Source organism: Lagopus muta, chromosome 7, assembly GCF_023343835.1.
Source record: "Lagopus muta isolate bLagMut1 chromosome 7, bLagMut1 primary, whole genome shotgun sequence".
Lineage (NCBI taxonomy): Eukaryota > Metazoa > Chordata > Aves > Galliformes > Phasianidae > Lagopus > Lagopus muta.
This window is the reverse complement of record NC_064439.1, coordinates 45,677,578-45,700,984: the sequence shown is the minus strand read 5'-3', so window position 1 is coordinate 45,700,984 and position 23,407 is coordinate 45,677,578. Positions and strand designations below refer to the sequence as shown.

The window sequence follows — 23,407 nt, the reverse complement described above, 5'->3', positions numbered from 1 at the left end:
CTGCAGATATGGTTGCCCTACTGCAAAGCATTAGTTTGGAAAGGAGGTTCTCTCTGATACACAGAGAAAATTTCATTCCTGAAGTCTGCAAAATATATTATCCTACCCAGAGGAGCTCAGCAGAGTGTGACACAAGTCTTTCCTCTTCCTTTTAGTTTTTCTCAATGGAGCAAAACAATTTTCAGGCTCCACTGGACAGAAAACAGAATGTAGACAGGACAGACAGCTTTCTGAGTTTATAAACCTGCATATTTAAAGACATCTCTCTCAGACTTACTAAATTTACTGCTTGGAAAGAGCAGATGTTAAATTTCCAGTTTCCACCTTATCAGAAGCAAGAAGAGGGGAAAGCTTTTCTGTTCCTGAGATGCCTGCAGATTTGACCAGCTGAGATCACTTCTTACTTTAGATTTCTAAGTACAATGCAAATGTGTCTAAGTACATCTGAGAGGGAAATCTGTTCTGTGCAAGCACATTTCTCTCCATACTCGTAACTGTGTCCTACAGAAGCCAAGATGGTATCTGGGTGAGAAGCACAAGAAGTATTGGCTTCAATGACGTCAATTTGTCCCCTAGCCAGGAATCTCTATGACTTGATCCAACCATCCCAACTGCACAGGTAACACAACCAACTCTTATTCTATTTTATGAAAACAACTGATCAAACAATATACCCAATATGAAAAGGATATATAATAACAACTTTTTTCATTTTTGCTAGAAAGGAAACCTCCAAAGAAAGTTGGACATCAAGCCTAAGACCATCTCAAGAAAGGCAAAGATTCAGTCTTGAGCTAGTAACAGGCTTCCTAGGCAACAAAACAGAAAGCTTTAGGGCCCCCTCTTATCTTATAACTCTTCAGGCCTGGAAACAAGGAGGTCAAGGACACTGGAAGAGTAAGATTCCTGCCTTTTAAGGGCTGCCAGTGCTTACCTCAAGTCATGCTGTCAAGAAGCATTAAAATGACAACAGTTTCACCATAGGAATGTCATGTCATTCTAGTAGTCTTCTGTCAGTTAAGATTCATCTTTCTTTCCCCAAGAGCCTGGACATTTGGGCTAGATGTTAATCAGGTCTTTCAGTCACTAGAATGTATTTTTAAACTTCCTAATTCCCTGTAGAAATAAGATTTTGATAATACATATGCCCTTCACAGAGTGGTATTAAGATTTTATAATCACTTCTGCAAGCGGCCTGCATAATATGATAGTGACTTCATCCCTCCTGGACAGTGGGTCCACTGCAAGCTCAAACACAGCAATTATTTGCTGTACTGCCACATATCTTCTACATCCACCACAGACTAATAGTAGAAGGTAGAATTATCTAGAAGATGTAAGAAAAGAAGAGGTGAAAGGAAAAAGGCGAAGTTATTTCAGATAATGTAGATAATTCAGATTATCTGCTTGCTCACCTACAGCTCCACCACTGCAGTGCAGCCCATTCATTCCCTGAGCACCAGGAGAACCAAAGTAGGTAAATAAAGAGAGCTTGATACTTTGGGGGATGCAGTAATCATTCAATATGACTCTTTGTCCACATGCATGGGGAGTTTAGAAAACATCACAGCTTTCATCCTCACCTGTGTTACAGAGCTGACTGCAGCAGGGGCAACCTGCACCCAGCTGTGCCCTGACTGAGGTGCCAGTAGTTTCACATGGGTGAACAGATAAGTCTGCTAAAGAGGACCCAAAAATATGGTTTGAAGCTGAGTACAGGCAAATCTCACTTAGGTGAATGGGTGAGATACTGAACAACCTTGTCCACACACAATACTGGTATGCCTATGGCAGTTATCTGGGTCTTACCCCAGTCATGTCCAGACACCATTCTTACGAGCCAGGCATTTCTCTTTTTGCCCCTTAAGCTCCTGCTCAAGTGCAATAGCATCAATAGGGCAGCAGCCACCTCCTTGCTTAGGCATAGTGAAAAGCCTAATCCCCTTCAGAACCAGCTAGCTCTGCACAACAGCAATCCTTCTGTCACTTCCACAGTTCACTCCTTTTTGCCATTCCCCTAGTAAGTGCCAGAGCTCCATAATCAACTTACAACGGTCTCACATCATTATTCAGGGTGAGCATTTACCCCAGCTGGGCCCAGCAACACCAAATCCCCCATCCTTAAGGCAGCTGGTGGCACTACCTTGGCCAGGGAAGGAAGTTTGGGAAATCTAGCTGTCCTGTGAAACTTGGAAAAAAGAGCCTGCCACAAATGTGCTGCCAAGCCACCCTGCTTCTTGCAGGAGACAAATTACCTCCTGATTAATTCTATCCCAAAAAATGTCTGCAAGAGCTGCCAGGCAGCAGTAACATTTGTTTAATCAGAGCCTCTGGAAAATGAAGTGCTTCTGGTGCCTGTGATAGATCTCACCTTCCTCCCCCTCTCTTGCTCTCTTCCCCCACCATGGTGCCAGAGCCGCTCTCCTCCTCTGCAGCACAGTGAAGAATGGAATACAGATGAACAATTTAGGGCCGATAAATCAATCTTGTTTTACTTATTCTTGTTTCCTCCGCAGCTTTCCTCCCACTGCTGTCCCCTGCCACACAAATACACACACGTATAAATACCTCCTTGGCTAGGCCAGCATAGTTTTTTGTTTTTTACCTTTTGTCCCACAGCACGTAACAAATTAACCTCATCAATATCAAGACTCCCACCATGCCTTCTGCACCCTGACTGCTACTACATCATCTGCCTTCACACCGGCCTCTTGCAAAGCCAACTCCCACTTGCATGCAAAGGACAAGGATGAATTCTACAGAGTACTCCTGTCCCTTCCTACAAAGATTTCACTTTCTAAAATATGATGCTTAGATAAAGCAAATCAAGGAAGAGTTATGCAGAGAAGATGGAATTAAAAGGTTTTTCCTAGTACTCTCTGGGATACTAATTTGGCAAGGAATCAGGGGAACAGGAAAACTGGCTAATTGGGTTGCAGAATCATAGAATGATAGAACATCCTTAGTTGGAAGGGACCACAAGGATCATCAAATCCAACTCCTGCCTCCACATGAGACCACTCAAAAATCAGATCATATACCTGAGAGCATTGTCCAAACAAGTGCTATTGACCTTTGGCATCTTAGCATCATGACCATTGCCTTGGCAGCCTGTTCCAGTGCCCAGTGAATAACTTTTTCCTGATATTCAATTTGATTGTTCCCTGGTTCAGGCTGGAGAACAGTGGATAGTATGCAAGGCTGTTGCAGTGAAATTGGTCATGAATTCTGTCCAGGTTCTAGTTGAAAACTAAGTAATTATTTTGCTGTTAAAGTAAAAATACTCCATATTTTGCTCCTACTGGATGTAAAGAAAAGCATTAGCAAAAAGAAGCAGCCTTCTCAATCCTCCCAGTAACAGAAATAACCTAGGTCTGGGCACAGAGGGACTCAATGCAAACCCAACAGAGCAGGAAAAGTTTTTGCTTTTTTGGGGAGAGTGAGAAAGATTAGAGGGATGAAGATTCACAACTTGCTAAATAGCTGTTCATAGTGAATTGTGGGAATAGAGACATTTATTTCTGACAAGATGGAACCCATTCTGTGGGCTTTTACGATGTTCTTCCAACTTGCTCTTCCTTTCTTTTTTTTCCCCCAAGAAGTAATTGCTATTTTCCTTCATATATTTATCATTAAATGAATAAAATAATTCAATGAATAAACCATTAAATGAATAAATAAAATACATTTAACTCAATAAAAATGTGGTATTTTTCAGTATGTCCAAAGCACGCCAATTCTTAATGAACTCAAAAAGAATTCTGCAGTCATTTTTATTGCGAGTTCCTCAGGAGGGGAAGGAATGCACAGATCAGTTTTCTGTGCCACCCCAAACATGTCAGAGCAGTAAAATAAACTATGATATTCCAAGCATATCACACTGTATTATTTTTGGTAGTTTCCAGCAGTTTGGTAAAACAGGAAACATGAACCAACACTGTGAGAGGTTATGTTACACTTCCTATAACCAGTAGCATATGTGGACTTTTGCCAGCAATGACAGTATTTACCATCTCAGGTGTACAGTTGACAGATTCTTACTTTATTGCTGTCAGCAGAGATATGTGCAATAGGAAAATTATTCCACATTGGAGTTCATCTGAAACTTGTCAAAATGGCTTTGTAAAATGGACGGGGAGCTCCAAAGTCTGCATGTTAGCTGTTCTACATGTGTTCTAGTGGTCACATTAACAAACCTATCAGTGGGCACTGGTAGGGGCACTTAGCTCTGTTTGACTCCCTGATTGCATGGCCTGAAATCTCCTGGGTAGAGCAGATCTGATGTCGAGCTAGAAGCTCAAATATCTGATGCTTGCTAGCAATTACTGATTATATATGAACAAGAAGCGTGCAGTCTTCTCACCCGTAGGTATACAAACAGGAGAGGAAAAGGGAAAGGAAAATTGCAAAGGTAAATAAGCTCCCACAGTAGAGTCAGATAGCCACTGGGCAAGATGATGCACATTGTTGAGCTGGACTGCCCTGCCTGCTAACATTTTCTTCTGCAGCTGCTATTACACATTTAGCCAAACTTTCTTTTGAGGGAAATAAGCTTAGTTTCTTTGAGTACAATTAATGGTGTTAATTTATTCCAGCAAAGTTTTGTTCAGCTCCTACCTGGATCAGCTCAAAGTTACAAGCAACCTATTTCTCAGAGGCCTTGGTTATGAGCAACTATGCTGAGGGAAAAGTCTAGGGAACAAGCCTCAGAACTGTGTTTTTACCTTTATGCTTTTAACAGGAACACCAAGTCAAATATAGCTTGTCACAAGACTCTTTTTTCTCCTTTTCTGAACTGAAATTGTTCTCAACAGATGAATGAGGTGAGCGTTCCATCTTTGTCATCTCTACCACCACAGACCAACTGTGGTCAGTATTCTAGAGTGCTGTGGCCAAAGGACAACAGACCTCCTCTATTACAAGAGGGTTGCTCAAAACTTGTTCTCAACTTGAGAAAAAACACTAAACCTTTTTTTAGCCTCAATTCACCTTCTACAGCCTTCTTTGCAATTTGGAATTCAAGTTGCAGAGCTTTAGAATTCAGAAGGGACCATTAGATCAGCTAGCCTGAACTCCTCCACAGCAAAAGTTGCTATATTCTGCAGCTATATTTGCATTGAACTCAGTAAGTTATGCATCTCTAAAACATTTCAGACTAGCATCTGGTGAAGATCTGCAGACACTGAGAGTTAGGGAATCCACCACTTGCATGACTAATTTAATCAGCCTTCGTATCTCATTTCTTCTAATGTTAGCAATAATCCTTAGCAGCCTATAATGGGCTTTCTGCATCTGTATTCAACAGAAGTGAAGTGGCAAAAACATACAAAAATTGGGGAAATTATGAAATAGAGAAAACTTCACATTCTGGCTAAAGGACTTGGAAAGAGATCTAATGACTCTAATTAGAATTCCCTCCTTTTCATCCCTCATACACATATATCAACATATGGATTCACGTATCCTCCTCTAAACAAGGCAGACAACAGCTATTGTTTCTTACAGCTGGTTCTAAATTGTACAAGGCAATTCCCAAAGAATTCCCTCCTCCCTAGTCAAAACTGCCTACAAGAGCTCAGTTTTCCGTGAGCAGCATTTTGTGGCTACAGAGCTGCAAACAGCCTTATTTATAACATTGCTATCCTTAACCATACGTGCAATAGTATAACTGATCTGAAATGATTTTAACAGGGATCATTGGGCAGAAATTTTTTAAAAATGCAATTAATGCCAAGCTGTACTATTAGCTGCTGAAACCCATTATTTTTTTATTTTGGGTGTAGGAAATATATTCAGATGAAGGTATTTGCCTACAGTCAAAATTACAGAACTAACTAACAGAAAGGAATTAACGTATACCTAAACACATAGCATATATAATATGAGGACCCAATTTAGATGCTTTTTAGTCTCAGCCATAGGTGGGAGTGCATTCATGCTGAAAGCGTGGTATTACTGTGGGAACATATTCAAGATACAGATGCTGCCTCAGGCAGCCTTTCTTCCCACGCAAATCCCTCTTTGCCAACACTTGGATCAATCTGCATGGATGTAAGGTGCTGAGATAGAGTAATGCAGGCTCTCACATGCTCCTTACGTCTGCTCCCAGCCTGCTCTGCAACATCCTTCTCCCTGTTCTCTGCTACAAAAGTGGCTTGATATGTTTTCTCAGGTTAGATAGTTGCTGGGGTTTTAGATGATTTTCAATGAAGTTCAGCATCCAAAATTGAACTAGCTGCAATTTTTCTCCACACATCTGTAAACATATTAAGTAGTTGTACAAGCCAAGCCAAAGCCTGTTAATAACAAGACTGGCAGAGGACATTTCAAATTGCTTATGGAAGAACGTAGGTCTTGAGCTTGATGGCATATTAATGTGCTTGAATTTCATTGCTCTGCATAGATAGAACTTGAACAAATTCGGACTTCTTTCCTTGACAACTAACAAGATAACAAAACAACAAAGATTCTTGCCAATTCCCAGCTGTGATTTGTCAAATGCTTAAATGCCCAGAGACAAAATAGTTGCATTTATTTCAATTTACCACATTACAATATGCTATCTGTACATCCCCCCATTGCCAGATGCACTCTGGCCTTTTTTACTTTCCCTATTATTAATTTGCCAACTGATTTTCACTCTGCAGGTATCAAACTATCTGTAACGTTATCATTTCTTTCTCATTTGAGGTTTCTAAAACTGCTTCTGGAGCTGACAGCCCCCCCAAAAAGTGCCATGCTGAGCTGCTGAGCAAGTAACCCCTTGACATTGTCACCTGTGTATTGAAACTAACAGCTCAAGGCTTATCTCACAAGCTTCCCAGTAAGATGGGCACACAATATCACTCACCATCCCACCATCTTGTCTATGCCACCTAGACAGAATACATGAGAATAAGAAAATTGTCCCAGTTCTCCTGCCATTTATGTAATGGTATGTTGATCACCAAGTAAGCAAACAACTTACTATCCATGCTGGAAACAGATGTAGTTAATGTGAAGGAAAAAAAAGTATAATACATACATGAGGAAGCAGAACTCACAAGGCTGTACAGTAGCTCCGTGTGAGTTGCACTGGACTGTCCTTGAGGCAAAGCCCTCAATCCTGGCCTCTTAACTATTACGCCCTTCCTTCAACATGCAGAATACTATAGAATCCACTGTTCCTCATGCTGCCCATCTCCCTTGGCATACAAAGTAGACTCCTTACTTGCTAATTTGAGTTTCCTCTGTAGTTGTTTGGACTCTGAGCCCCATATACTGGTGCCTGCAGTTTCCCACAACTGTGTGGCATGCGCTCCTTATCAACACATTTGTAAGAAACCAGCTTACAAAACCAGATCGACAGAATTTTGACTCCATGCTTTTGTCCCTGAAATTATCATCATTGCAATTCATTACACTGCATTACTACACAAACTACAGCCAATATCAGTCTATTGGGAAATGGAGTATTACTGGCATAAAGGTTACCTGAGATGCTGATTTACTACAAGCGTCACTTAACACAGACATAATACATCATACAGGAGGGCAGCCTTCACTTTGGTAGAACTTTCACTTCATTTTCCTCATGCCAGCAGGTGCTGTCAATAACCAAAATGAGTAGAAGACAATGTTCCTTTTGGATCCAGCTAGCATAATGAGCTGTTCAAGAACAGGAGGAATATACAACCTGGAACACACAACTAAAGTCTGAACTGATCAAAAGGGCAAATTCTGTAGTCAAATTCACACAGCCTCTCTGATTTTAGTGAAACTATTCAAATGATTAAAGAAGTTTATCTAAATGGATTGGTGCCCAAATGCTCTTGGCATGTAGAACCACTGGGAACCACTGGGAAGAAGTGTCATTTGGGTTAAATATTAGAAAAGTAATGTCAGGCTGTGGAATCACCTTCCAAGACAAGTAGAAGAAACAGCCCAGGGTATTTAAAACTAACTAGACAAGGCACATGGTAAGTTCCACGCTCATCAACTGGACAATGTGACCCAAGAAGTCTTTTGTCATCCATAATGAACATAATTATATACAGATGTTAAACATATTAAGCTTATGTAAAATAGTATTTCATTATATTCCACTTTGGGTGCACAGCTTATTTTATGGGATGTCTCTAGGAAAGCAATTTAGTAGTGAAGCTAGTAACATCATCTGCTGTTTAACTGGGACAGAATTAGCATAAATTCAACTTAATGGAGACACATTTAGCCAAGACCAAGTAATTGTGGTACATCACAGTACAATTCTACAATCCACAAGTTTTATAACCGCTAAATTAGACTACAGAAAAAGTGCATGAGTGAAAAATGAAATACTTGACCAATAGAATATATGATCTAGGAGCACATTTTTCATTGCTACTGTATTTCTTCAATATCAATCACAGAATTATAGGGGTGGAAGGGATCTCTAGAGATCATCAAGTCCAACCTCCCTGCTAAAGCAGGATCCCTACAGCAGGTTGCACAGGCAGACGTCCAGACAAGTCTTGAATATCTCTAGAGAAGAGACTCCACAAACTCTCTGGGCAGCCTGTTCCAGTTGTTCCATCACCATGACAGTAAAGAAGTTCTTCCTTGTGTTAGCATGGAACTTCTTGCATTCCAGTTTCTGCCCAATGCCTCTTGTTCTATTGCTACATGCCACTGAAAAATATGCAAACCTTATTTCATCTAATACATCGCTATAACTATGGTTATATAGAGGACCTCAATTTCTGAAGCAGTAAGGGTTACCCCAACACATACACTTATCTCTTATCAAAGCTTGCACACTTTCAACAGTCATGTTTCAGGTGGAATTCCTGGATCAGTACTACAGTTAGTGACTTCTTGCTATTTGAAGTCTTTGTAAGTCTTTTTTTTTTTTTTTTTTTTTTAAAGTAATCTTCTCTCTTAGTATAATTATTTATCTGAAAGAGCAACTTTCCACTTTGTAAGAACAGCTTCATTACTGTATTAAAACCCATGCCATGTTATCACCGTGGTCTGGAAAGAGATGGTAGATGGTGCTGGCACTTCAGCAGTCTCCCAGAAGCATTGAGAGTCTGATACAATTACTTCCAGTAATCCTCACTAAACTGCATCCCATTTTCCAGATGCTCCTTCCTGCTCCTCAGCAAGATGAAACAGCCACCCAAAAATCAATCTGTCAGCTTGGAGATTTAGACAAAAGCTACCATATTCTGTAGAGAACAGAAAGCGTCCTTGCTTTATTAAAGGGCATAAGCAAACCACTAAGAACAGATGATCTAGAACCCAGAGAAGTATGTTTTTGCAAGGATGACTCAGGCAGTCATCATCACGACATACTCATAAATATAGCACAGAGAAGCATTAATTCAAATTGACTTCTCACCTCATAAAGTCACCATAAAGAGCAGGCCGTGTGTCAGGGAGTCTGTGTAGTCTGCTACTAATCTCCTGTGCCAACTCTTGTTGGGTAAGTTTTTCATGTTCTCAGTCATTATAAGCAGCCTTTCTTCTAATCTTAGATGTGGTCTGCTAACTCTCCACAGCCTGGAAGTGACAGATCCTGCATGGTTAACTTTCGGGATATGCAGGCCGTTAATCTAGTTTTTGTTATCTATTTTTCCTCAAGAATATGACAGCAGTAATTCACACTACAAATTACTGTGGGAGACAACAGCCTCTGATATCTCAAGTTAATTACTGAATAAACCTACATTTGTCTTCCAGATTAATCACAGATGCTGTTGGTGATAACATGATAATGTCAGGTGAGTCTGGAGTTTAGGATACCTGAGAATAAACAAATATTCTTGTTTCCAAGAGTACAAATCTCTACAGAGAAAGCACACAAAATACATCATTCATCTTTTTATGTTTGTTTGTTTGTTTTTTTTTGTTTCCCTGAAAATCATTAGCAGGAGATCCAGTTAAAAGGAGTTAGATTTCAAGTGCTTATAGGACTTGCAAAATCTGCCTGTGACTGCCAGCTGCCACTATGGAAGGATGGGTAAAACTCTACCTTATGTCTACCAAGTTTGAGCAAACATTGTGGATTTTCTACAGAGACATGAATGACACCAGACACCAAAATCCAGGCACCTGGTTAGCTCCCACAATGACTACAAAGAGTGCCCACTTCCCACCTCCTGCTCCTGAGATACTAAGTTAAGTTAGGGGCCTTGGAAAGAAACGCATCCTCTGCAACAGAAGTAGCTTTCATAGAACACTACCAAACCTTGAAAACTCAGGATCAAAGCAGATTATGCAGGCATACTATATACATTTCCTCACTTTACAACAACACTGTACATAAGCACTCATTAAAAAGCAACTACAAAAAGACCTTATAAAATAAAATCATTCTTTTCTTGAAGCATTCTGAAAAAATACAAATGTTTTCAAAACAATCTTTGGATCGTATCCCAAGAATAGTCTTACCCTGGGATACATTATTTCAAACAAATCTGTGCCCCTTGGTGATTGAAATTTCCTCTCCCTTGTTTACCTGCAGACTGAATGGTTGGTACCACACTCCTGGAAAAGACATATAGTGAGTAGGTTTCAGAGTAGAGAGTGGAACCATTTAACTGAATCAGCATGAAAACATACCAATTAAATAATTAACTTGGCACAGGTGTGTTACAGGCTTCATCCCAACCCAGTTTTCATTGGTTGTAATGAGCTTTTGTTAAGTAATTAATTCCATGTTCATCTGTTTCTTTCCAGGCATGAAAGTTATGAAAATTCACAGCATGGAAAAATGGGTCACAGGGAACAGATGTCAAGTGCCAATGACCCCATTCCCCAGCTCACTTTTAAATACAAAACCATGGCTGAGCTTACCACCAATGAACAACACTCAGCCTCCTCTAGGACACCTTAGCTTCCTCAAACCATTTTCATTTAAATGCCTGAGTCCACTTTTAAAATCATACCTTTGGATAGGTGTAGAAATCCTGTCAATGCTGAAGTTTCCTTTAGCATTACAACCTACTCTACAAGTTTACACTTTTAGCTTTTAGCACCTGACAGGTTTCCATCTGCTGAATTTCTATTGCTACTTTAACATTTCATTTTTCGTAATTGTTTTTCAAATCAGGATGACCAATCTTTAATAGTACGTTTGTACAGATTTTCAGTCAGCTCACAATACTTGTGATTATCCACTTCAGGACACAGTTTCTAGTAAGCATTTAATTAAAAACTACAACTGAAAAATAAGGCTTCTATCCAGAGGTTATTAAAAAACATCCTGAAATCAACTGTTGTTAAAATTGCAATCATGAAATACTTTTACAATGACTTTCTAAGGAGGGAGAAAGCAAAATATGCATGTTTGTATGTGTAAGATGAGAGAATATTTAAAACTCATGCCACGAAAACCCTAAACACCTTACTTGCTCATCCTTCACAAAAATCATATGCTCTGATGAGTTGGAAGTACATCAATTCATAGAAAAACATGAGGAACCACACTGTGAGGCGCATTCAAAATAAAACGAATATAACAGTTTCTATTGTAAACCAGTTTCCATTATAGCACTCTCACTGTTCTGGGCAGAAGTAATTTAAATGGACGAAGCAGAACTGGAAACAGTCCTGGAATTATTATTTGAAGTCAAATAACGTAACCTGCCTGTTGGCTTTAGCCATGAATTTGTTATTTAAGCTTTGAGTAAAAACACAAATGCGTATTTTTTCCTTCAGAAACATTATGAAAGGTTACTTCCACCCAGGTCTCCCTTAGCCTTCAAGTAGTTACCATAAATATCAGCATATCCTTATGAAAATCCCACACACCTTTGCACTGGGATCCCAACCATGCCAAATTCAATTTAGAAAAATAACAAGGAATAGCATTTTTACCATTTCCTATTATTTTTCCAAAAGGTTGCATTGAAAGACCACCTCTACAGCCCACATGTACGAGGTCCACTGGTTGCAGCAGGAATAAATGTAGGACAAAGCTGGGCACCATTCACCTGGCTTCTCAAGAGCACTGGTAGATGAGAATCAAGTGAATTAGCTCACAGTTTAATTTAAACCTTCACCACTGTGAAGTCCTGGTCCTGGTTGCTAAAGTCCTGGTCCTGGCTGCTAAAGCTCTCTGGACCTGGTTGTTAAAGCTCTCTGGACCTGGTTGTTAAAGCTCTCTGGAAGCTAGGACAAAGGAATCTGAAAGACTTCTCCCCATGCCTCAGAAAGAGTACGATCAAGAGATAATGTGCAGCTAGAGAACACTCATCACAGCCACCTATCCTGTAGGGATTGTTGAGATCAGCAGGTTTTTAAGGATGTCCTAGAAATTCTTACATTAGCACCTCAATGCCTTGACAAAAAGTGTACAAAAACAAAAGGAAAAAGAAAAGCTGAAAGAAATGTAGGACTATCTGATAATTTCTGTACACCCTAGCACAAGGAAAAAAGTCTTTGTGATTTATGCACTGCTATATAATTTACTGTCCAAAAGGTTTGGAAATGCTATACTTAAAACTGAAAGAAAAAATTCAAGCTGCACGTTTTTCTGTGAGCAAAGGGAAAAAGGTTTTCTGATATCTGATTGGTAACTTAGATTTTTTCCCAGTTATGCTAAAATTCTTATTAGTCTTATTAGTCATTAGCTATATTTCTGTTAATAACCACTCCCCAGACCCCATATTGCCCTCCCACTATTTATTTCCCACCGCCTCTCCAATTGTTTTCAGTCTTTAGCTGAGGTCCTCCAACCTGTGTTCCTTCAGCAGAATAAAATCCCGACTGAAAGCCTTCAAACACAATACGCAGGATCCAGGATGGAAAATAAGTAGAGCTGGTGAACATATGTACCAAACCCATGACACATAAATTCAACCAAATGTGAACTTAAATGAACAAATGCAAGCTGATCTACATGGAAAGTCGCTGCATCCTTCAGGGGCTGCCTTTACTCTATGAGATATTGCCCTCTGGACTCCACATGGAAAAAGGAAGGCTACTGAAAATTCAATGACAAGGCTGGTGTGTTTTTGGCAGTTTGTAAATTTGTTGAAAAAGTGACCTTTTAGTTCAGTTTCCCAGAGGTGTGAATGTTTTTTATGCCACTGATATATGTTCCAATTCAGAGCAGGTTGTAGCCACTATGTATTCTAGAAATAATAAAACCTCAGACCTTGGTTTGGACAGCAGTTCGAAAATGGACTGCCAAAGGACATTGAGTCTTGGTAAATTGCTATTTACTCCTCCAGAGGAACTCCCTCTTGTTACATTTTCTCAATTGTGAGTCACTATTGACATTAGATTTCAAATACTAGACTAAGACTATCACATCAGTTTGAATACTAAAAATCTTCAATTCTTTTTCTTGCATGTTTTTCTTATAGCGCCTAAGACCTGCTGGGTAACAAATTACTTCCAAAGAATCAGAAGTAATTCACTTGTTTCAATTTAGAATAGGTCCTCAAAAAACTGCTTACCTTGGCAGTAATTTTCAAGGGGAAAACATGCAATTTGGACAGCTATATTGATGATGTAAACTATGTCTGAGGTTAGGTTCTCCTATTGAACAGAGAAGCCCATTAGTATTAACAGAGGCTACAAACATGCTCTTCCCTCAGCACATCAATGCAGCATTGCCATCAGGCAAAGAGGGCAATGCCTATGTTTTTACGTGCACTTCTTGGAGCTCAAGGCCTTCAGAACACTAACAGGCCAACGACTCATGCATACAGACTTAGATTGTCTTTCTGGAGCATCTGGAGAAAGCCAGCTTGTAAGTATTACTTGTTAACACTGCTCAGATTTGATAAAAGCACCTTTCAAAACAGTTACAGACTGCAGGATGCAACTTCTACCTATGTCATTTTGTCCATGATCATCTACCATGTAAAAAAAAAAAGAAATAATAAAAAAAAAATTCTTCTATTCTTTTGACTCCAGATTTGCTCTTTAATCATTTCCAAGTAATTTGGTATAAGCCTTAACTAAATGATATTTAAGATCCCTCCCAACTCAAGCATTCTATTACACATTATGTAATAGAAAAACTCGAGTTACTTTTCCTCTGGATTTTATTAGTATTTAATTGAAGATTGTTATCTCAGTATTTTCCTTTGATATAAAATGCCCAAGAAATATTCCAAAAAGAGGTCAACCCATACTAATGTTTCTGTCATTTGTTATTCAGATATAGGGCAAGAGTACACTACCCACCATAAAAGTAGGTCACAGACTCATCACCACACATGCTAACAAAGCAAACCAGTTTAATACAGTTTAATCTTCTTTCCTTAAAAAAGAAAAGCAAATCAAACAAACAAACCCACGACCACGAACAACTAAGGGATGAGTCAGTCTGGGATTTAAATCTTCACAGCTAAGTAATTCATTATGCACAATTCTGGAAGCATGGTATACAGTTCAGGGAAGAAACTGAATGATAAATAATGGGATTCAGCAATAAGCAGGATGGGTATTGTTCATCTTGGAGTGAAGCAAAGGGATGTGATTTCTCCCTGTTGATCATATGTAGAAGCCTGCACTACTGGAAAACAATCTGGTGTAGAAATGTGAAGCCCCACAAAAGGTTTGTCCAGACACTACAAATAATGAACATGCAGTAAATATTATTTACATATTAGAAAGTGCATGTGACAAATGTTTCTATAATTAAATTCTAAAGAGACATACGCTTCTTTATCCTCATTTGTGATGAACGAGTTAATATCAAAAATACAAACAGGCGTTTTTTAAGCTCCAACCAGGCACAAACTCATCTTTCAGTTCTGCTATTGTAGCGCCCATGGCAACATATTTACTGACACAGAGGCAGATTAGTGATTAAACTAGGAAAAACATTCACGTGCTGTAATGCGTGACATACTTCAACAGAGATAAAAAATCATTGTCCCAGGAAAACACTACAGAGGATGTACAGGTCTCTCACTCATGTATATCCATGTACACTACTGTGCAGACAGGCAGTCTCAGCACACACTACAGTTTAAATGTCCATTCATGCACTATGCTTACTTCTGCCATCAATGGATAACATCTGTATTTTTCTCAGATGGCAATGCAGAAATTCCTTTTAGTTGTGCAGGTTTTCACTTAAAGTTAATCACGCTGAAAACTAGTCACTTTTCCCTCTTTCACTTTGTTTTATCTCACAATCGTAAATCAGGAGCAGTTTCATCGCTTGCCAAAGGAACACACTGCAGAAAAAACAATGGCGTTTATTTGAAGGGCAGTAACTGCTGTGAACTAGAGTAGGCACATATATCCTAGGTAGGCTTTTAAGATTCCTTATGTGAATGCATCCAGCGTAGGGGATCACTTTCTACCTCTAAAGTTTATTTACTGCTTGTCTAACATTTCAGAGGCTTTATCACCTTACTGTTGAAATCCCAAACGATCTGACACAGCTCTTACGATAAGCTGCATCCAACGCTGATGGCTCTGTATTGTTGACTAACATCTACTCAAAAACCCAGACATCTCCTCTAAAATATAAAAATAGGCCTTGGAGAAGTCTGTAATTATCCTTGAATATCCCTAGACAGGCACGTGCCTAGTCCATGTAAACAGTCCACATCACCAGCCATGGAGTTATTGCAGTTCAGCTGAAGCGTTGTCTAGGAATGCTTTGGTGCTGCCTTCTCTAAACACAACTCTTTCCTCTCTTCCTACAAGTCAGGTTTAAGAAAAGACTGCAATAACACGATGATGAGAATGTTATGAACTATGCTTGGAATGAGAGAGCGAGGATGCAATAGCTCACAGGTCAGCAAGCCTCTCAGCAGGAGACAGCAGTGACAGCTGACATCACACTGCATTATACTCATACAGGATGCCTTTCTGCTCTCCTCCGAGAGACACAAATTGGTATTTTATTCCTCTGCTGCATCTGTGACACGAGAAAGGAGATTCCAAAACAAAGTGGACTCTGATTTCAGGAAAATCTTGAGACATAAGTATTTTAAACAATGTATTTCTACACTGTATACATCTTAATAAATATATCCGATGTAGAAATCTATATTTATACATCATATATGCAGGAAAATCTAACAAAATGCTTGAAATCTCTCCAGCTGCAGTATAGTCTATCTGGCCTTAAAATATTTAGCACACCACACTCAGTTTCTTTTGTACTTTGCACACCTCATCAAAGCATCAAGGCATGAAACATGAAGCAGCTCCACGCTCAGCAAGCTCTGGAGAAGCAAACGGGGATGGTAGCAGGGATTTAGTGGGCTGTGGGGTTCAGCTGCAAACGGGATGGGCAATAGTATGTCCTAGCTTCTTGACCTGTCCTTGTGTTTGTGAATTTACTGACCTACAGCTCAGGAGTTAAGATGCTTCCCGCACATTTTAGCAAGACAATTTCAGTATGTGAGAAGAACAGCTTTGTATGCAACAACGTAACTTCTCCTACAAGATATACACCAGCTTCCTTAACATTTAAAATGCCTAAAAATGAACTAAGGCAATAGAAATTCTGTCTTTCCAGCAATGCCTAGCATTTAGCTCCTTCAATCTATTAACATTCTGCAACTAAGAAGCCTTTTGACAATTTTTACCTGTTTAAACTATATTGAAATATATTGAATATTGAAAATATTTATTATACAGAGTAATGATAATTATCCCCAACAATCCCAAGATATTTGCACGGCTCCACAGACTTTCACAGCCTCAGCACTTTCAGGAGGGATGACAGTCAGCCCCATCTAAACTTAAGTTCACAAACTGAACAAATGAATTGAGAAAACATTTCTTTTAACTGTTTATTTCAACTAGGTCAGATCTTTACTTCTTGGTCAGTGAGATGTTAGCCATGCCAGCTATTTGTTAAAAGATGAGACCAAAGGAAAGTGCCCAAAGCTACCACACAACATAAAACAACAGAAAGCTGCATCCAGTTGTTCCAGGCAAAATCCTTGATGCAGATCTAGCTATAATGACAGAAGAACTTCATTATCTTGGCTGACTGTGCAATTACACAGAGGTTACATAGAAAAACAGCAGAAAATGCCCCCAAAAGGCACATGCTGTGTCTACTGCAGGAGATGCATAGGTCTGCTAACTGACAAACCTTTAGAGTGAACATGCACCACAGGCAAACATTTTGAGGGAAGTGAATTAGGAAATCTGAGGCACTCTTTTAAAATGCAAATCCCGACACTATGACTGTAAATGAACATTTGTTCCTGATGAGATAGTGATAGTGCTCATTGACCGATGTCCGAAAATCATAATCTGAGATTTAGGCTGCCCTCTGAAGGCTCACTCAAGCCAAAAAGCAGATGGTGGCTATTTTAAGTGTTTGCCTATCGGACTGCCATTTATTTGTAAGTCTTCTCCAGTTGTTAGGAATTTTTGGCAGAACCTGTGTTTGCATGTAAGGCCCCTAGAAGGATAACCATCAGGTTGTACGCCTCAATTTTGGCTCTTCCTCCTCAATGTATAAGTTCTTCATTGCTCCTTTGCAATCTCCTTTCACCCTCCCTTCAAGTCCACTACACTCCCCTGAATTTCTGCGGACTGCTCCTGTAAGCTGTATGAAATTACCTGACATAGACTGAGCAAGAGAGAGAGAGAGGTTCTTGCTGGCTTTCGGAGGTGTGGATACACACATAGTTTCTTCTAGAGTTATTCTCTACCCTTGTTCATTTGTTCTCAGTTGCTTTGGCAGATTTTTCTTTCAAATTATTTCTTCTGGGCTCTTAATCTTCATCACCACTTGCCAAAGAAAAATGGTGAACAAGGCACGCAGCTCGCAGCAGGAGCTGGAGCAGCACTCTGAACGAGGAGAACAGCAAAGCTGACAGCTGTGCTTTTCTGCACTGAGCACAGTGGGTAAATCAATACCCCAGCAGCCCCGCTGCCATCTGTGGAGTTTCTGGAGCAGACAGGTTATTTATAGAAACTTGTTTGCACAAAGCCAATATTTACCTGTCGGCGCTGTCAAAATTTGCAATCCATCTTTGCTGTTAACCTGCTGCTTTTCATGTCAATAGCGGAATTTTCCAAAAGAAAATACTGTAACGTTTTCCCCCCTAAATGTTCTCTTCCAGCAAGGGTCGGTTACAGTAATTGTTGCAGCAGGAATGCATCTGGTTTCCATGGGGCCTTGGGGATCCTCCAGAATGCAGGGAAGCTAAAGGGATGTCAGCCCTGAAGAGCCCATTTCTTTGCCCTGTTCCAGCAGCAGCATGCCACTTCCTTGCCAATGCCAAGCTGAGATTTTACATTACTAGAAGCAATCTTCCCAGCCCCCAAACAACAAGGTTTCCTTCCTGAAAATCTGGCTGCTGCTGCTACTGTTGTAAACGTAGCCATTATTTTCAAACAGAGGAGAATTTTTCAAGCAAAATTGTAGTGTATTTTTCTTTAAAAATGAACTAAAATTTTACAGCCACGTCCTGGGAATGAAATGTTTGAGTGGCCTCAAGCCCGACTCCTTGTAGGTGAGAAGGAGGAACTAACCCCTGGTTTCTGCTCCAGTTTTTCCAGCACTGCTAGGACAGCACAAGGCAGCAGGACCGGCTTCTGCTGGTGTCTGGGTGGCTAAGCAAAGGCTGTCATTCTCTTTTTACAGATCTTGTGATGGTCAGTATTATAAAAATAAGTTCTTCTGTAATCAGAGAGAAAATTCTATTGAACTTTCCATTTCAACTAATGCAAGAGGGTAAGTGCTGCAGTAAATCAGAGCGGTTCAGGGTTCAAACCCAGCTCCTGAGAGTGCAAATCTAAAGGAGTCTTACCTGCCAGTGGATTAGCACTCTGCCATACAATCTGAAGGCAATCTAAATATCCTGCCAGCCCACAAGTCAGGGCTGGACAAAGCACAGCAGAACTTAGAGCACGAGCAACGGAAGCGTTTTTCAATAGATCCTATAAAGAATAAGGATTAAATTACTCCCTCAAATGAAGAATGCATTACATTATCTTGCACCAATGTAAGCAGGACATCAGTTAAATCACCAGTCTGAGGCATCATCCAAATGATGAGGGGAGCAGGTGAATGAGAACACTGAACAGCAGCAGAAAGTCTTTAAACTTCTTTTGTTCATTTCAGTATTAATTACCACGTCCTATGACTTAAACAGCTTCCTAACCAAGGACTAGGATGCAGACTAAAGCCAGAAAACAGAACACAGAAATTTCTCACTCTTGCTTTCTCCACTGAGACTGACAAAAAGGATCCTCTTTATATACTGTGGCTTCAGATGGTTTCTGAATATTGTTTAAAGAGCATGTCAAAGCCACAGCAAAGTAATTCCTCCTCTTAGATAAGGTCTACAAACTCCCCCCAGGGTAAATGTGAGAGAGCCTGCAGGAAGACTGCTTGTTAGACAAATGGAGCCACAGATGTGACTTTTATTTGCCATGCCAAGTGGTGATGTTGTATACAAGGCAGAGATGCCCAGTTGTGGAAAGTAACATTTGGAACAGAGACATTCCTCCAAAGCAAAAGGCTTATAGATGTCAATTTTTAGTTTATTTTTTGAGAATTTTGTCTTCTTGTCTCCTTGCATGAGGAGTCAATTTTTATTCTTTTTAACTGATAACAAAAATGCAGAGGGCTGATAAAGCTCAAGACCTCACAAGATCAAACTGCTGGTATTAAAGGATCTTGTCATAAGGGAAGCGTGGGGCATTTCCACAACTGCAATTCTTGTCCTTGGCACTTAAACCAAGAGAATGCTACAGGACCTCCAGTTCTTCTGCTCTCAGAGCAACCCACACCCGGTACAGTGCTTTTCATTCCATTTCATTGTATTTCATTCCATTCCATTTGCAAAATCTATGCTTCTATTGCGGGATCTGGTTTAGCCATCACTTTGCTATTGCTCCATGTTGATCAGATAAATGTTTGTCGTGCCAGAAATCAAACAAAGCCCCAAGCGGAAGCCTTCTCTTGTGAAACCATGCCTCATTTGTTAAGCTTTGACAGCAGTAAGAATACTCCTTAAGAGAAAACTCATGGCAATAGTAATGAGTAAAGACAGCTTGAGATTAAGTACTGGGCCATCAATTCTGTTTAAATATAGGCTAAGTATCACCAATTTCCAGTACTTTAGTAAAGCCAACTTTAAAACTTAGGAAGGATCATACTAGGAATACTATCTACGGGCCATTTTCTCATTTAAAATACTGAAAAACAAAGGAAGTAGGCCAGTCCTTTAAATTATGCACCATGTGCTGACATTTAGGATGTGTTGATGTAACTGCTGACTGCCACAGATGCCTTTGTATGATCTTGGGTACATCACTTAATCCTTCCATGCTTTCCTTCTCTCAAGTACTGAAGATTGGGAACTGCTACATCTAAGTGAGTGAATGGGAAAAGGCACACTCAGCTTAAATCACAGCACATTGGGCTGGGAAAGCAACACGTAGTACTGTAACTGAGTGTGTTGAGGATTTTTCCTCTACCTCATTAGGAACTTCATTCAAAAATGTAATTCTCAGAAGTGACACTACTTCATTTAAGAAATGAAATATATCTCAGGACACTGAAATCTGCCCTCTTCATCTATACCACGGCACATTATACAGGCCACTCAGTTTTCTATGTAGATGTACATGGCTTAAAGGGCACTGGGAAATGTTACATGCAACAAGACATAGGGAACAGTAGAGTGATCTCCTCCGTTCTAATGTCTATTACTGAGTTGCAGGGATGGGACCTGGATGACTTGAGTGATCCTTTCAGTAAGATGTTCATTAGTCTTTTTTTTTTCCTGAGCCTGATTTAAAGGGGGAAAAAAAAAGAGACAAAAAATACTCTGATTGCAGCCTTCAGCATATTTATGTGATTAGGGTAATGAGAAAGAGACAATTTTATACAGCAGTTTGGATATTCTTTCATTTCTTCATTCACATTTCAGAAAGCAGCTGGTTCCAGCCTCCCAGCTGGCATAGAGGGGACTCCTTGCTATAAGTGCTCAGCTTAATCTGGGGTCTTCTCAGTCAGACACAGCTGAAGTAGTGGCATGATTATAGGCCTTGGTCAAGTGTCGCAATACAAGATGATTTATATTAATCAGCGTTCTCTAAAATCAGTGTAAAACAAATGCAACCCAACTAAAGACCTTGAAAAAAGACTTTCTGAGCCAACTACTGCTGCCTCTGAATATGCCCTCTTGGCAAACGGTAGCCAAGTAACCCAACAGCTACAGTGGCAAAGGACCAGCACACAGCCTGGCCATCACAAGCATCACTGGGATATGGTCAGGACATCCTATAAATTCCTTTTTAATTTTCACTCATTGGTTATGTCCTTATGGAAAACTTCAGTAATTTCAGTAGCCTGATATATGCTACCAGTTCTGAAGAATTTCAAGTTGTCAGAGGCCATCCAATGTCATCCATGACAAAACAAGGTGAAAGAGCCAAAAGCTTTTGTGCTCTGATTGCTGTCATAAAGGTAACTTCCTTCTGTCAGTGGTATGTAACTTCTGATGCTCTGCAGCGAAGCACCATCTCTGCTTGCTTGCTCGGTGGTACCTAGGTATCTGCACACTGGCAGGATAGAAGACAGGATGCAAGGATAAAAGCCAAGTGAGGTAGAATAGTGGGCCAGGGAGAAAAGAAAGGAGAAACGAGAGAGGAAGGTCACTGCAGGCAAAATAATCAGAAGAACGAGGCAACTTTGGACCAAAATGCAGCCAGCCTCTTACACTGAATAAAACTCATATTACCAGACATCAAACTGGTACTATTTGAGGACGCTGATGTATTTGAATGTTGAGGGAAAAAAAGCACCTGTTTTAAAACCTTCTAAAAATCTAGCGTGTAGGAACTGGAGCAGACCTTTCAGCTTAGCCACCCTTGAGCAAATCCCAGATGACCACATGGTCAAATGCCTTGCTTTCACCTCCAACAAACCAAACTCTCCCTCAGTGCTGAACTGCAAGCAATACCTATGGTTCCAGAATCATAAACTATGAGCACCAGAACAGCCTGCTGGAATCCAAAGCCCCTTTAAATCTTAAAGGTTGCCCACGCAGGCTCTACCAGAACATGCACATTTTAGCTCACAAATATGATCTGGGTCGTGCAGTTCCCCTGTTAGCTGCAGTTCTCCACTGTGTCTCTGCACAGGCATGGATAGGCTGCAAGTGGCTGGGCACTGGAACCTCCTTTATTCTGTGCAGGAGAGCACATCAGCCTGGGGAATGGAGAAGGTGTTTTTTAATTAATGCAGTATAAACAAAACTGCCTGAAAACAGAATGAAGAACAGAGGCTCAGCCTTCTGTAGGTCAAACACAAGGGCTACATTGGTACCCCGGGGGAACTTCATTATCCTCAGCTGAGCTGCACAAGGGATTAATTTAACCCTCAGAAAAGGGTCAAGAGAAACTGGGAACAGAACAACTCATTAATAACAGCTATAAGGATACATTTTCATAGAGTTTGGTCAAATTCCTCCCTTCAGTTGCTGCTTTTAGTGCATGTGGCACATATAGAAACACCACTATTTCTATTCCTCTCACTCTGCTGTTGTCAAAGTCCATTTCTTCTATTGTGTATTCTCAAATGACTTTTAGTTTAAATCATTTATTGTCACAAAACCCATAAAACACAACTAAGTACTCTGAGGCTTTTTCACCTACTTGATTTTTTTTCTTTTGCTTTCTTTTAATAAATTCTTAAAATGTGAAATCTGTCTGCTTTTCCCTTTTTATTTTTCTCTTCATGAAGCTGCTTTCTGTTTTATAGCTAATTGTTTCAGCTGTAGGCTGCAAGTAGTGTTCATATTCCAGAAAGATAAAGCTGTCAGGTTCTCAATGTGATTGAGGTGTAAAAATGTGCAGGAGCCCATTATTGCATCAGCTGCCACCATTAGGATAGGAAAAGAAAAAAGAGGGTGAAAGGGCAAAGTATGAACAGAAACACTGCAGGACTCAGCATTTTTTTTATCCTCAGGGACATGCTTTTGAGGTCTTTCTTTTACATTTCCAATTTCTTCCTTAAAGATGATCATTATTTGGCCAACACAATGGAGACGCTACATCTTTTATTCATTTTGATTAAATAAAGCATCCCAATATAGCTGGAAACACAGAAAATGTAAATGATACAGGAATCACTCAAATACCTTTTCCAATATGAGCATTTGTAGGAAAAGAAGGTGGGAAAGGCCTCTTGCCATCTTGTTGAAGGTGATCTACCTACTGCCTCCAAAACAGTTGGCACTGACTGTTCTTGCTTGCTCTCTATTTCGAGTGTTGCTCCATTCTTCCTTCCTCAAAGAGGCAATCTGCAAGCTTCTGAGAAAGGATGTGTGCATGGGGAAGGCACTTTGGCTCTGGTCACAGTGCAGGGCCACCCCACTCATGTAACAGTGAAGCAGCCCACAGCCATGAGCCAGCATGGTTCACCAAGCAGGCATCACTGACCTATCTAAACCTTAACAATGCCCAGACATTGCCTATCATGTAT

The 23,407-nt window shown here is 40.1% G+C and overlaps 1 protein-coding gene across 8 annotated transcripts in view; it reads right to left on the bottom strand.

Moving 5' to 3' along the window:
• ELMO1 (engulfment and cell motility 1) overlaps positions 1–23,407 on the bottom strand; it is a 290,099-nt gene that overhangs the window by 42,110 nt on the left and 224,582 nt on the right. Inside the window, exon 1 of one of the 8 annotated variants that reach the window (XM_048950305.1) lies at positions 10,481–10,541. The exons of the other annotated variants lie outside the window; for them this stretch is intronic. Within the exon in view, the coding sequence (XP_048806262.1) occupies positions 10,481–10,522 (42 nt within the window). The 5' untranslated portion in view covers positions 10,523–10,541. Of the gene's footprint in view, positions 1–10,480; positions 10,542–23,407 lie in introns of those variants that run through there. 8 annotated transcript variants of the gene reach the window in all.